The 16,457-nt window shown below is 35.8% G+C and overlaps 1 protein-coding gene across 2 annotated transcripts in view; it reads left to right on the top strand.

Annotated features, from left to right (window-relative positions):
- The window catches only part of LOC119795701 (adenylate cyclase type 1-like), a 60,060-nt gene that overhangs the window by 12,396 nt on the left and 31,207 nt on the right, over nucleotides 1–16,457 (top strand). For both annotated transcript variants that reach the window (XM_038303832.1, XM_038303831.1), the window contains exon 4: nucleotides 4,736–4,847. In XM_038303832.1, the coding sequence (XP_038159760.1) occupies nucleotides 4,736–4,847 (112 nt within the window). The remainder of the gene's footprint in view (nucleotides 1–4,735; nucleotides 4,848–16,457) is intronic.

Raw genomic sequence — 16,457 nt, 5'->3', positions numbered from 1 at the left:
GAAATAGAAATCAAAACAAAAAATGAATCATATCAAAGAGATTTTTACTGTGTATGAGAATAGGCTTTTTCTGAATTCCCTGAAGTTTATTTTCTCGTGCTTGTTGCATTTTGTATTTTATTCAACACTTAATGACCGGCAAACTTGTTTTAATCCATACATGATGTCTATTTTTCAATACTGGCAATAAGTACAGACTTTAGTCCTTTCTGGAGAAGTCATTTATAGTTAGTTTACATGTGATTCTTTTCAGGATAATACTAAAGTGACTTTTTTGAGTATGCTATTCAAGGGCTGTTTAACCTGCTTTTAGCAGTGTTAAGATAATTATTTACCACTCAAAGATTTTGGTTGGAATTGTTTTTGTTAGAACATATATTGTAGATCATCAATCAAATGTAAATGTCAGAAAAAGATAACCTGAATAAATGCAAAAAAGCAATTTCCAAATTATGATTTTATTCTTTTTGGTAAAGGTGCTATATCAACCAATATGGCACAAAGTTCATTTCATCCAGGCCCACAGAACACAGATATCGAGACATTTTAAGTGGAAAGCGTTTGCTGACCAAAAAGTACCAAGAAGATCCTTTCCGAAATCCTATTAATTTTAACAAAATATTCTGCAGAATGGTGTAATGCAAGGATACTTTTTTTTTTAGAGTTTGAGCCACTTTACAACTGGTCTAAAACGTACTCATTATTTAAGAAAACAAACATCATCTAGACTGAGTTCATTTTACCACTGCATGACATTGTCAATTTGCTGTAGTTGACTAAACCATATTTTACTGTTTTATTTTACTATATACCATCATTTTCTAAGAATGATCCTGAACAATAATGTCCATCAGTTTTCAACCATAAACTCAAGGACAATAAGATGTTTTGGGGCAATAAAAAATATGTAAAAATATTTTTGAACTGGTCTTGCACTTGTCCGCACCCTCATAAGATTTAATAGGCTAGTATTGTGGTACAAGCAATTATTAGGTTTGGGGGCAGCTCTTCTTCACATAGATGCAGACATACACATTTGAAAAAAGTTTCTGTTTGCTGAAGGTATACTTGTGTGACATATTACATTTTTCTGGAGGATCTGGACTATTTAGCCATGGCAAAAAGTAGAAACAGATTCAATCCTTAAGGAAATAAATGTTGCTTTCACCACACTGTAACCTCTTTGCAGAGTTAAAAAAAAAACTGGTCTAAAAATTTTACTTAAAAAATAAGGATTTAATGCACCACAACTTCAATAGCCACAGATTGTTATTGGTTAAAGTCTTTACCGCAAACTGAATCCACTGCACCTCATTATGGTGACATCTGTGAGACAACAAAGTGACATTTAGCAGCTCTTTCTCAGAGATCCAGCACTCTGTCATGCTGTGAAATCTCAAGCCCACATGAAGGTAACAGTCGGCCGTGAGCACAAGAGCTGTAGATGTGTAAGTTGTTTGGGACAGTTTTATGACTAATTCCTTTCACACTATCAACTAGCACACAGCACTCATGCCCAGTTCTTCAGAAACATTCTCCTCTGCTTTATTACACAACACAAGGAATAAACAAGAGCTTTACAGTCCTTGGGCTAAGGAGCACGTTTGACTCCATCTGTTCTAACATTTAATATATGCAGAAGTAAAGCTGATCTCCATTGATTCTGAGAACAGGTCGGGTTTTGTTTCTTTGTTGAAATTTGCTTTGAAATATATTTTCATTAAATGTAGTAAAATAGCATAAATGTAAAATCTGTTACCAGCATGTTAGCTAAGAAGCTTTTAGAACTTTATCTGACTTACCAGCTGAGGTAGGTTTGTTTTTGTTGTGTTTGTTTTTTCAATAGAGTCCGAGGTGACTTACTGCATCTTTACTTATTAGATATTCTCAGTGGAGTCAGATAAAGCTGTAGCAATTGATATATGTTACAGTACCTGCTTCAGGAGAATAACATTAACATGATTTGACACGTTTTGTTCATAAATCTATGAATCAATTGATAAATTGTTTTAAGCTTTTACAAACAGCGTGATCAAGAATTAGCAATAGTGGAAATAATTTAGCATTGGTAGTTAAGCCATAAATTATTCATACTCCTGGGATTTGAGGATTTAAAAAAATTTTTAATAAACCAAAAAATTAGATTTAAAAAGACAGCACATTGTGTAAGTAGTATTAATCCTAAACAAAATATGTCAAAAAATTATTCATAAAAAAATATTTGAGTAATGTCAAACTATTCTCCAACTATTTTCCTTGTTGCCTGTTTCCAATGACATTTTGACCACTTTGCTGAGGAGCTCCAGGTGTTGGACACTGGAAGGGCGCTATGCAATTACCCTAATCCTTAGCTGCCCCAGCAGATTCTCTTTTAGTCTGAAGTTAGGATTGGCTGGGATAACAGCTTAATTACTTCCAGCCAGAAGAAACATGTTGGTAGAACATGTGATATAAATAACTTAGGGCTTAATTGTAATTCTCCATAAAATGGAGTTTAAATTCATGTTCCAAAATAAAAAACATAAATTCACATAAATCTTTACCCATGACAAAATTTGTTGTCATTGTACAGTAGAGTAATCCATTTTAGTTTCTGATTGCTTTTGATATTTTGGATTTTTAAGAGCAAATGACCAAATGTAGTCCCTTTTTTCCCCAAAAAACAACAACAACAACAAAAAACGCACTAGACTCATGACGCCTGACCTGTGCTGCAGGTTTTGTTCTTTTTCACCTTTGCCTTTCCACCTTAGCTATATGTAATCACCTTTATGTTTTGATACAAACCTAAAGTGAGGCAGTCCTATCAGTCAGTGTTACTTTATTATGACAGTAGAATAGACTTTTTTCAGTCAGTAAATGTGGAGATACTGTTGTTATCAAGGGATCTTTTAGTTATCAGGTCAAATGGTTCAGAACTGTTTCCATTTCCCGTTTTTTAAAGCTACAGTGTGTAATAATTACAGGGATATACAGTCAGAAATGTAATATATTATACATAACTATGTTATTTATCATCATCTACAAGCTCAGCCTCTTAACCTTAATATTTGCGTTGCCTTAGAATTCGTTATTTATAATTACATAAGAGCGGGTCTCGCAGCCATGGAGGCAGACATCTTTGTGCTACGGCAGCGCAGAGCCAACAAACTAGCGATTGCGAGATCGCCCATTAAGCTCGAAAGTAACTACAGCAAGTTGAGAGAGATGAACTGAGACGGTACTGAACACACAGACTAATGAAATACTATCTGTAAAATTATCTATGTAAACAAACCTCATCACTTGAGAAGGTAGGTGATGCGGACGTCGTGGAAGACATTTTGTCCCGTAACGCTCGCCGTACTGTTGGGGGGGAGAAGCGGTGGGGGGGAGATGTTCATGTTGCTGCGGTCTGCAGTCTGGACATTAGATGTCGCTGAAAATTACACACTGTAGCTTTAAGTTTCTCATAGCATAAAATTGTATCTTAGCAAGCATCAGAAAACCCACTATGTTATTTTCATTAAGATTTGCAAGTTTATGCCTTGCCTACTTTTTCACTATGGGGTGACTATAGTGAAAGCCATGGGAAGCCATGTGACAAGGTCTTATTTTCCACCTGTCTTTCTTCTGGGTGCGTGCTCAGAATACAATAGGGTGTTCATAGATGAGCCAAAAGGATGTGTTGCCTGCCAGCACAAAAAAAACACATGCTCCAAGGCGGTTGATGTATCCACTGTAAAAGCTTGTTTGAAGGTGACAATAAATAATGAAAAAAACTTGGAACTTCTATTACAGAGGCATGCTGCAAAACAACAGTTGTAGGTCAGGTCACCATGACCACTGTTATTTTAAATTTGGGATACAACTTTAAATCTGACAAGGGTGATTTATGCAAATTTAAATCAAATTGCACACATTTTTAAATGATTATAAATGCCTTCATTTGATACATGTGATTTTACAGCTTGAAACTCCTCACTGACCTTATTTTGACACCTGGCTATTTAGATTTTTCAGTTATTTTTGTGTGTTTTTTTGCATAGGCTTTGGATTAGTTAGTAAACTCAAGTACTTAACCAAGTCATTCAAACAGTTGGTTTTATTCTTGGGAACTACTGCAAACTACATATGCTATTTGTATTCCATTTTAGTATGAAATACATGGTAATGATAAAATGTGCAGGTCTTTGCATCATAACATAAAACATAAACTATTATATCTCTGTTCAATATTACAAACAGCAATTTGATAAAAAAAAAGGAGCTGCTATCTTAAATTGACATAACATGCATGTAGATTAAATTCCAAATATTTTTTTTATTAACTATTTGCTCGGGTAGCCTTAGTCCTGTATGCAGCCAGCTACAGTAACTATGAAAGTGAAGTTCTCTTGCAGAGAGTTGCAGCCCCTTTAGATGCATGATGTCTTAGAATGACTCCTCTGCAGCTCCTACAGGCCATGTCTGAAATCCCCCTGAGATGCTCCTGCTGCTTTTTTTAATTTGCTCTGCTTGACTGCATGCTTTGCTAGTCAATTGAAGAATAGAACAGATTCTTTCTGTCTCCTTTCTGTCGCTTTATACAGTACATATGGACGTTGGTGTCACTTTTTTGTTGATATACATATACAGTACATAAAGATTTTGTACATTTTTTACAAGAACGGTGTTTCATTCTTATAAAAACACTACCATGTTACTATATTTAACCAGCACTGACTTGAATTGTTCTTCTTTTTCTCTGTTGCAGCATTCTATTTGCAGATATAGTTGGTTTCACCAGCCTGGCGTCTCAGTGCACAGCTCAGGAGCTGGTTAAGCTGCTAAATGAGCTGTTTGGAAAGTTTGATGAGCTTGCCACGGTGAGTCCATCTCTCTTCCTTGAAGCCATATTCCCTCAATTATAGCCACCGTTGGCACTGAAATGTGCAAAGAGTGCCTTGTCCAAATTCTGACACAGCAGTGTGTGTACGTGGACATGCTTGTGGATCTCTTTGGCCACTGGCTATGGGCACATTGTAGCTTAGCGTGATGTCACAGTGAATATTGGAAGCCCATATAATGCTTAATATGATTATCCAGTGCTTCATTTGAGAAGAGTTGACAGACCTCTTTAATCTCAGCCAGATTTACCCACGGCTAAACCTCGGCTCCTCTCTTGTGTGAATGAACTGAATGGAAGGGGCTGCAGGGAAGATGAGTTGTGCTCATCTCCAGTTGCTCTAGCTTTGGATGTGGAAAAGATGTCCACAGATTTTTTTTTTTTTTACCCATCTGTTAACGTTTCCTTCTGCAGGTAATTGGTCAGGGCTGATAACTTACTTGACTTTTTTTTTTATCACTTTCTTAATCTTATACATTTGCTTTCTTACGACGGAGTATTAGGGCCACACATGAAGAGAAAAAATATTTTTGCCATGACGAGATTAAACTCGACATGTCGACTTTAAAGTCGACATGTCGAGTTTAAACTCGCCATTTCGAGAATAAAGTTGAAATGTCTTGTTGAGTTTAATCTCGACGTGTCGACTTTAAACTCGCCCTGTCGACTTTAAACTCGCCATTTCGAGAATAAAGTTGATATATCGTGGCGACTTTAATCTCGACATTCCAAAGTTTGGAGAAAAGAGCAACCGCGCTCCACAGCTGCAGTCTGCGTTTTAAGAGTGAAGGTAGTCTTTGACGTGCTGCAACTGTATAATCATCACAGGAAGTACAATTTGACCAAATCATCTACACAAGGCATGTCTGATTCTGGATTCTGTGCATGTAACCTGTGCAGCGGTTGGCTCTCTTGAACTAATTTCAACTTTATTGTCGACACGTCGAGATTAAACTCAACATGACATTTCAACTTTATTCTCGAAATGTCGACTTTAAAGTCGACATGTCGAGTTTATTCTCGTCATGGCAAAAATATTTTTTCTCTTCATGTGGGGCCCTAATACTCCGTCGTACTTTCTACTGTAGAACTATGCATAAAAAAGAACTGTGGTTCTGTGATTTTTTTCTCTATTTTATAAGATGTGAGAATAAGGTTAAGATAGCATCCATGTCTTTCCATAACCTGCAGCACACATGGAATTGTCAAATCCAATAGTCTGCAGGATTGCAAATAACCTTTTTTTGCTTTTACAGAAGGGTTTCCTTTGGCTTGTGGGAGCCTCTATTTTTAGCTTCTTTGTGTACAGATTTAGGACTTTTTTTTTTTTTTTTATAAAAAGGAAGGCGTTCACTTGTTGTGAACTGTTTCACATATGTTGCTGTTGTTTCTTGTAATCTCATGAAAAGAACTTTATCTACTTTGTTTTGATTTCTGCATGTAGCTGTTTTCTGTACTCAAATCTAAATTTATATTTAGGTTTCTCACACTTTGAACCTTATTCATCTGTATTGATACTACAACCTCCACATCTGAATAAATGGCTTTATTCTGCACTTGGCTGCAATCTCAGAGTGTCATAGTACCCTGAAAGGCTTGTTCCCAGTTATTCAACTCGCCCTGACCTAAAGCCACATTCATTCTCATGCACTTTTGCAGGAAGTGGCAATGCCACTGACTCATTGCCGTGGTCACTATGGGCATGTAGGCTCCCTTTCGTCCCATATGAAGAGCGGGCGATGCCACATGGCCACTGGGCATCATCTCATCGTACCATTCCAACACCATCCCCACACCACCTGTCCAATCTTTGGACTTGTCAAGCTGTATGGGAAACATGCCAGGAACACAGTGTTCTCCTGTAGTTGCAGTTATGTAGAAAACCAAGTATCTTCTTTTCCACAGTATCAGATTTTTTTAACATTAATGAATTTTTGCAAAGCTTTATCTGAGAATCAGCCTTGTGTCCAACAGAAGCATCACTCCTCTTGTAAACAACGTTTGATAAAAAAAAAAGACGCATCTTATTTTTTGAAATCTTAATAAAAATTGTCAGGATATATAAAAAGTTCCCCTCTAAGCATGTGGAGAAAAGACAAAAAAATGTCTAAGCAATTTCCCCCTCCAAAGTAACATTTGCAGGTTAGAAAAGTAAAACAGAAGGACTCATTAGCTTGTGTTTAGACTTACTTGTTTTCTTACCACATGGGGTGCAGGTTCATTATTGACACCTCTTCACATTCTAATGTTGTTTTTGCCAGCTCTTAACTAATTAGGACTAAAAAACACCATGCATGAATTTCCCTTTTAGTCTAAGTGTGGCATTTCCATGCTTCTCATGTGATGAAGCAATTCAGCGCCCACATTCTTGTCAGACGAAAATGTATTAAGTTTAAGGAAATGTAAACTGTTATAACGTTTAGTTGTAACTTATTTTAATTTTGTTGTTTTTATAGCTTGATATATAATAGAAATTAACGAATTTTAGAGAAATGAACTAGTTTACATATTCTCACTTGTATATCAGCTTGATATATTATTTTCACATTTGACTTGAAGGAGATTTTGCATTTTGCTTGAAGTTGGCCTTAAGTGTGGTTTTCCACAGCCCCATGGAGTATTCGATGAAAACTCTTAGGGCCGGATCTATCAAAGGTTTGCGTGTATAAAAACGTGAGCTATTTCACTGCGCACGCTAAAAAATGTACAAACTGATCTATCAACAGCGTGCTAAAAGGATTTGGTCTTTAAAACGTGCTAAATAGCGCCTCTTATCCATTTAGTACTTTTTCTGCAATGAATATGCAATATGGGGCGTTTACACGCAAAAGTGCGTCTTGTGGGAGGAGAACATGTAAATATATTAATTTAGCACTCGCAAATTGATTTATTAAACCTGAAAGCAATTTTTCAAACGGTATCTGACTCTATATTTAACACGTTTCAAAAGAAGGTGCAAATGGTCTGTATGCGTAATTGCGCACACATGGCAGCGGTTATTGTCGCAAGAAGGAGACATCGAAATGAAGCAAGGAGACGCAGAGAACGCACTTTTTCCACTCCGTGTGAATATTTTTGGAATGAACGAGGAAACGATCATCAAAACATATGGTTTATCCAGCATTGCCATTTTGGAGCTGTTGGGGGAACTCCGAATGGATTTGGAGCCAGCCACAAGGAGGACCCACGCAATACCAGATATCACAAAACTCCTTGCAACATTGCACTTTTTTGCATCTGGGATCTCCCAATCTCGTTATTCAGAAGTGCTGTCCGACGTTCTAAATGCCATGTCGCCCTGACGCCCTATGGGAGAACCCCGACCTCCCACTTTTAATATTTTTTTCTTTTTTACTGCAGTGAAGTAGAAATTCAGCCACATACCACCATAGGGAATAAAGGTTGCCAAAGTTTTTATATATATATATATATATATATATATATATATATATATATACAATTTTGGTGGGGGTGTCACTGTAAGATTAAAATTTCTTAATGCACTAGTTTGCACAAACTACTTTGCCGTAAACCACAAAACGCGCAAAACCATCATTTAAATAGGGCGTCTCCAACAGTTTTGCACCTGCCACCAGTTACGCAATCGCTCTTGTTAAATCACCCGCAAACCATGGTTCAGCCCCTCGCGCAAAATTCCAGTTTGCGAGCGCAAATTACTGCACGCAAAATTAGATCTTGATAAATCCGGCCCTTAGAGTGTTGTCGATCTTGCACAGCTTCAGGCGTTCCATGATCCGTGTGTGGCTTTGAGTCATAGACTTTCTTGTAATCAACTCAGGCAATCCACAGGTTTGTTTGTCTGGTTGTGTAGTTTCAGTTGACTGTTCAGTTGACTGTACTGTTGGTGTTATGTGGAAAAAATACAAACATGATTTGTACCTACTGATGTTTGTGGGTTCCTCTGCATTCCTTCATAAACTAAAATCCCAGAACATTACATTGAAATTTGTAGATAAAATGGGATTAAAGAAAAGCAGGCTGTGAGTTTGTGTTGAATGTATGGTTAGAAGTATAGGAAAACCTTTGTTCTGCCTTTCTATTTGTGAGATGCCTTTCTTTTTATGAGAGACTCTGTAGATGATTAAGGATCACACGACCTACACTTTTAAACCTTTATGTCTTCTCTTTGTTAGTTCTAAAGTTTAAATTGAATATATTTTAATTGCTGACGGACATTGTACTGTATATCTATAGATATCTATAGATGTATATCTTTAGATATACAGTATTAACATTATACTGTATATTTAAATATGTAACTTTTTAGAAAACCTGAAAATGTAAAAATTGGAAAATATTTGCTCAAAGACACGTTTTCTGGATACATTTTTTCAAATATTAAATAAACCACAAAGAGATTAGAGATGTGTTATTTGATATGGTTGATTGTTACTAGTAATAGGAATGACTTGAGGAAGTAATAGGAATGATTTTTTTTGTCAGACCCCGACTTTAACTGACTTTGTTAAACAACCACATAGAATTTACTGATGATAGAACTGTCGGTGTACTACCCTCTTGTATGTAACCATAGATCTATAAACTTAGACTGTCCTTGTTTTATTGTAGCTGCACAAATGTTTGTGCTTTGGTTTTTACCTATTGTTCATGCAGTGGTGCAGGCGGTTTAAACGCATTATTACCTTTATCTCTTCACACTTGGACTTTGTTTCTTCTTGCTGAAATATCTTTGAAGTCTCTTAAGTATATTTAATTGATTTTGCTTTAATTACTATAAAGCCAAGAGTAAGACACGAGGGGAAATAATAATGAATGCATGCACACATTTCAACTCCCAGCTGACTACACTGGTATAGTGTAAAATGGCAGGTCAACACTGACACTGCTTATTATGTGTTGTATTTGTTAATTTAACATCAATGTAACATTCTATAAGAATCAGTCAGACCTCTATTGGTAGCTACAAGTGGAAGCTGCCCAACTTTGGCTCTTGATCTATTAATCTTTCACCTAAATGCTACAATGTCTAACTCTAACACAGCTTTAACGATAGTTACAACTATACACACTGGCTGTAAGGGGCAAGTATGGAATGTAAAGTTATGGAGGAGAAAGGAAAGGAAATTAAGGGAAAGGAAAGACAGCTTTATAGTCTCCCAGTTAGAAAAGTCCTCTGCATGTAACCCTAAGGCTGCCACACTGAGTAGCACATAGTGAGAGATCCAGGGTTAAAGGTTTCACTCAGGGACCCAGAGTGTCAGTATTTTTAAACCAGTGACCTTTGAAGCATCCCCAGAACGCCAATGCCATGCTCTCTAACCATAGGCCACATTGAGGAGCTTGAGGAATTTGCATTTAATGCTTCCATGGCTCTTTCTATAGGTCTTTAGACCGATGCATTAAAATAGTACAACCTGTTGCATATCTGCCTTTTGTTTAAACAATTAAGATACACAGCTTTAAGTGAATAATTATTCAGAGTTGCCTTTCCTTACATCTAATAAAATATAAGATTTGCATAACGTGTATCATTATGGATTTTAGTGATATGTTGAAAAATACAATAATGTCACATAATCTTATGCTGTACTCTGCACATCCTCTGTCAAGATGTATTTATTCTGAACTCTTGACGCCGGCTAACCTAATAACTTAATGACCTTTCAAACAGAAGCGCTTATGCACAGCATGAGTAACTAGCATATACTAGCATAAGTAACGTACTCTAACAATGTAAAAAAAAAAAAGTGAAATGTATACTTGTCATTCCAATAGACATTATATTCAGATGAATTAATATATTTTTGAAAAGTTTATATATTTGAGGATTTCAATTTAGAAAGTGAAACTCATACATGATAAAGGTTAATTACAATAAGGTTAATATATTGTAAGTTTTTATTTTGGTTATTTATGAGCAGAAGTCTAGTTAAACAAAAAAGGGGGATGGTGGATTATTATTATTATTTTTTTTAAAGCATACAAAGCCTAATTGATATAGTGTATTAACCTAAAGCAGTATGCATAGTATGGTTGTTACATGTGAGTAGGGCCGGGTATTTTCGCCAAAGTCCTGAATCGATTCGAGTTTGATTCGTACAGCTCTAAATCAATTAATTTCGATTCGATCTGTTTTACAAAAATGAAAGTGGTTCAACTGTGTTTCAAAATACTCATTTATTTCATTGTCATATTAAACACAAAGTGCAAACTTGTAAATCGGACAGTTTAAACTTGAGATGTGAAGAAAACTGTCTCAAAAGTGCAAACTTCTTTCTGAAAAGTGAAAAATTGAAGCCTCACTCGAGCAAGCAGACGTGACACTGCAGACATGCATGAGCTGCATTATCTCCACTCTACAAACCATATGTGCAGTGTTGTCTGTAACAGCTACAGGGTCAATGCTGGTCAGCACCCATTTGTTAATGTCTTCTTGTTAATGTCTGGCTTGAAGTCATCTTGAGAGCATCTTTCCTGCTCATTTGAATGTGAACGCCACGCATGTCACTATAAAACAAATCGAGCTCATTCCCTAGACATCGATTTAGGAAAAATGTACAGGAATCGATTCAATATCGATTAAATCGATTTTTTTACCCAGCCCTACATGTGAGGTACGACGGTCGTTGACCTTCACCAAGGCACCTTACAGTAAAACTGCAGTTTGTCCCTGGACTGCATTGGCTATCACTGCCCCTACATAGTTAGGAACAAAAGTAGATGTCAAATTTCCCAATTGGATCAGTTAATTTAAAGTAGACATTTTACACATTCATTAATAAAAGGTCACAGGGGATGGTATGGGGGGGTGGGGGTGGGTGGGTGGTGGGGGTTCATTTAAGAAGGGGGAAGATTTTTAAGACTTTTTTTAAGAAGGGGGATGCCATCCCCCCTCAACTCGAGTACTGATTATAAGCAAATGCTAAATATAATTATTTTTAATATGGTCCACATGGTAATGGTGAATAACCCGGATTTGACATTTATTTCCCCAGTAGATCTTAAATGATAATATATATCTACAAATTAATGCATACATATTCTGTATACATTTAATAAAGGTGCCCAAGCTATACGGATAATTGCAGAGTTAAGACTATTGTGAGACAAAGTTTGTCCAAGAGTTTGGAGTGGATTGAGATGGACTGGAAAACGGCTCGAGGGGCTTAAGAACCGTCACACACAATTGTCTTGACATGGGTTACAGCAGCTACATTATTTAATTTAAGCTCACCCTCACCAAGAGACAACATCAGAAGCATATTACCGGGACTCAGAAGACCAAAGAATGGACTGTTGCTAGATGGTTAGTCTTTTTCATTCTTCCTCAGTAGAGAAATTTGTTTGGAGTGTATGGTGACAGAAAACACACATAAACAGCAATCACAACACTGACTGAAAGTGCTACCGCTTGTTCAGTGGTCATTTGAGGAATGACCTCAAAACATCCCACCCACCAGGAACCCCATTGAAAAAACATAAGGTTTTGTCAGATAGATTTAAACAACAGACTAACAATGGACTATACTGATGTAGTATTACAATGCAAAAGGATCCCCCAGCAATGTACTGATGAGTCCATATATGGTAAATTGAAATTTCTTTATCTAAAATAAAAAATTTTATACAAGTAATGTTCTTATTTTCTATAATACAGAATATTGAATGTTAATTATCATGTTCATAGTGAAAGAAAAGAGTAATGTGTTTTTGCAACAACATTTTTTTAATTGTATAAATATATAAACTTTTCAATGATTTTTCTGATGTATTTGGTGCATCAGAAATGCAGATGATGTGGAGATGCATCATATGGGAGATGTAGAAGATCCAGACCTAGCACCTGACTGTGCTTTGTTTTTTCTGACTTAATGCATGTTTAAATATAGTCCAACATACTCTACATGTCAAGAGCAGCATAAGCAGGCAGTCAACGTACCTTAAATATTCTGAACTGAAAGGTTTTAGATAAAACTTCTTGTTTATATCAATAATTCATGTGTGAAATTAATTTTATAGGCTGTATATATTTTGATGCAGTGTGTCCAATTTCATCAGCAGTAGCCATGAGACAGTCTATGATCAGTTTATGGATGTTGTTGTTGGTGTGGTTCTATCAAACATTAATAGCTCTGTACTAGACCAGCTTCAATGTTTTTCTGCACACTTTAAACCTTTTCTGTTTCCCTGGCGGAGTTTCACAAAGCGTTTTATTCTTGTCCCTTTTTTCTCTCCTCTTGCAACACCTCCCTGCATCACAGCTTTTAGACTCCTCCGCTCCTTGTTTCTCAGCTTTTTGATTGACATGCAGCAGCCTACTTCCTTCAACTGTGTCTTTTAAGCCCGGTGGTTCTCTGCACTCTCTTTGATTTTCATGTTTCCATTTTTAGAAGGGCTCAATGATAGATTTATCTACTGTCTCTCACTTGCGAAGAAAGTGAGAGATTTGTTTTAGTTCACTAATATGTGACTGTGAAATCTCACAGAATACTCCCCAGAATGCTGCATGCTTCAGCTCAGACTATTCTTAAGGACCTAAGGTAAAACCTGATTGTCTTCAAAAATTTGACTTCAAGGGTTAATCTAAAAAGAACACTGCTAAAGTATATTTCGCTCTTTTTAAGAACCTTTTTTAGGCAATAAAATGACAAATGCTTTAGTAATTATTTCATTAATTTGACAACAACAACACAAAGATGAGTATTTTATTATATACACTACATTACTCTACTAGGATAATGCGACAACTACACAGGTGAAATCTCATAAGTAAATTTGTTGTATGAATAAAAAAAAAAAAACATATATATCCAATATAATATTTTGGTTTAGTAAAATTTACATTATTTTTCTACTTTCAAAATAACAGATTGATTATATTCAATAAATTTTTTTGAAGTCGAGATCGACCAATACAGTTTTTTTAAGGCCGATACAGTACAGATTAATTTGACATCAATTTAACCGATCCCTGATATGTGCTGCAGATCTTTTGGGCCAATATTGCTTTCTCTTCCTAAGACAAGAATGATACAACAGTAACGCATTTTACACAAGTCTAAATTTAAACCAAAAAAAACATTTATGACTAGAAAAGCACTCAGAGAGTGCAGACCTCTGCAGGGCAGCAAATTTTGCCCTATAAACCTAAAGCTAAAACTCGCACATGATCTTGATTATTACCATTTTTTAATGAATTGTTCCTTTGCATGAGGTGTTCCTTTGGTAAAAACTTCCTTAATATCTTATCATAAGTTCATAAGTAAGGCACGGCATGTATCTGTACTCTCTTATCTTTGTTCTGCTCTGACCTTCTTCATTTGTTCTGTACTTTGTTGTCTTCTTTCATCAGCAGAGCGAGACTTTTGGGGGGGTGATGGTCTGTTAAAGAATTCTAAAAAAAAAAAAAAATTTTTCTGATTATACGCCAACCAAATAATTGGTGGTTTTTCAATTAAATCCAGTTTCCTATTTTGCGTGTATTTTGCTCTTACAAATAACTATATAATGATATATAGTTATCCAATATAATGTGATGAGAATATGAGTCATATATCCTGATTACATTCTAATATGAAGATATAAACTGACATTAATTACCAGCACATGATCATATACTTGTCAATTTCCCTTTGCTTTATGCTCAGAAAGAGTACGCTCACAACACTTGATTTTAGTGCTCTTCTTCCTTGCCACTTTGCTTTCATGCACAGTAGAAAACAAGCTGACCACAGCAGCAAGACAAATCAATAAGCAGGTGTTGAGAATATATGAAAGTGGATATATGAAATGTATTTGAAAAATATATATATAATAAATACCATAAATATAAAATAAAATCATCACTGCTGGTAGTAACGTTCATTTTGTTTCAGACACGAGCAAACAGCATGCAGTCCCATGAAATTAATGAACAAGGTACTCCCTTTATGATAAATGAAAACCTTTTTTTACCCTCAGTATAAGAGTTAGATTCCAGCTCTAAAAGAAGACAAATCATTGTAAAGGTCTTCATTGTTTATAAACCTAAGTGTGAATTATTTTATCATCTCACCATCATTTTATGGACTTCCTGAAACAGGAGCTGAGCTCATTCATGATAGATTATTTTCAGTGGATGATATATTACACAAGTAATAATCACTTCACCATACTAACATGTAGGAATAAGGAGAGAGGGGTACAGAGAGGGAGAGACCATGTCTGGAAGTGTGAGCCTAAAGAAAGGGTTCACTGACCTGCAAGGGCCTAATGAGTGAAAATAGTAATAATTCACCAGACATCTAAAACTCTTTTAATTTTGAATTTTGGCAGATTTATGAATTATTGAGTTATTAATTCAACTTAAAGGACCTTTTCAAAGTTACCACTAAATGATTTCCTTTTAAATTACTTTTAGTTGTTGAAAAAAACATGAAACAAATGAAGTAGTTATATGTTAAATATATACATTTCCCCCTTGCAAGGGTAAATCCTGAACATATTGACTGGGAAATTCATACATTGATCAGAATTTAAAAACAACAACAACAAAAAACAGTACATTTGTATCAAGTATGGCATCACAAGTACACATATTTATATACAAAAAATATATAATAAATGCACCAAATAAACCAAAAAATATATGTAGCTTATCTGTACTCCTGGTACTCACTCATTGTAGAACAAAGCTTCTGAAACTGTTTGCATGCAAAGAGCAAAATAAAAAAAAAACTGTTTTAATTTGTTTTACATACCTCTTCCCATTGTTTTGGTTTACTTCTATATCAATTTCGAGTTTTTATTAGTTGACCTGCACATAATTCTGGGAGTACCTCTAAACTTGGCAGCAGAGAGGAGTAGATTGGAGTGTTTTCATTGTAAATTACTACTCAAAGAAAATGGCAACAAAATGTGGGCCAAAACCCTAATGTAGGCTGCCTCTACTCCACTGTGTTGCAAAGTCCAAAAGGAGCTCCAAGGAGCAGAAGACGGATCACAACAACTCCTTTGACAATTAATTATTTTGTGGTTGAAACTGCTTTACTTTGTGTTTCTGGACATCCAGTTGTTGTCAGGGGTTATGTCCTTTAGTGGCTGAGTCTACTGCAGGAACACTATTTGTTTAACCCCTTAATCGTTATGAATGTGTTGGGTTGCTGATATAAACACACAATATACTGATCAATATAGGCAGGTTTTGAAGTAAATCTAGCTGTCTGACAATCTGGTTGCTGTGATCATTATATTTACTGTTAAGAGTTACGTGATTTCTGTCTATTTACTGCGGTCTTGCTATGATGTCCAACAAAAATAGAATAGGACTGAATTTTGGCGCTGCATCATCCGCTCTCTATAGCTATGCAGAGGTTGTGGACACGCTCTCACACATAATAATGGCTGCATATTGGTTGAGGAGTTTGCAGCTGATGGCAGCAGGATGGAGCTGGATGCTATGTAAATTAGGTGAAAGGGTTAAGCAAAGCCCCTAAACAGTGTTGCGGATTAGGCTTGCAATATTTTCTTGATGACTAAAGGCTTCCATTTAATTTAAACGGAGGATGTCTACAGATGTTAACGTCTTTGTCATCAAATGTATAACATTTTAAAACTCTGTCACTTAATG

The sequence above is a fragment of the Cyprinodon tularosa genome, unplaced genomic scaffold (genome assembly GCF_016077235.1).
Source record: "Cyprinodon tularosa strain WSP-4 unplaced genomic scaffold, ASM1607723v1 ctg52, whole genome shotgun sequence".
NCBI classification, from domain to species: domain Eukaryota; kingdom Metazoa; phylum Chordata; class Actinopteri; order Cyprinodontiformes; family Cyprinodontidae; genus Cyprinodon; species Cyprinodon tularosa.
This window is presented reverse-complemented; position numbering and strand designations above follow the sequence as displayed.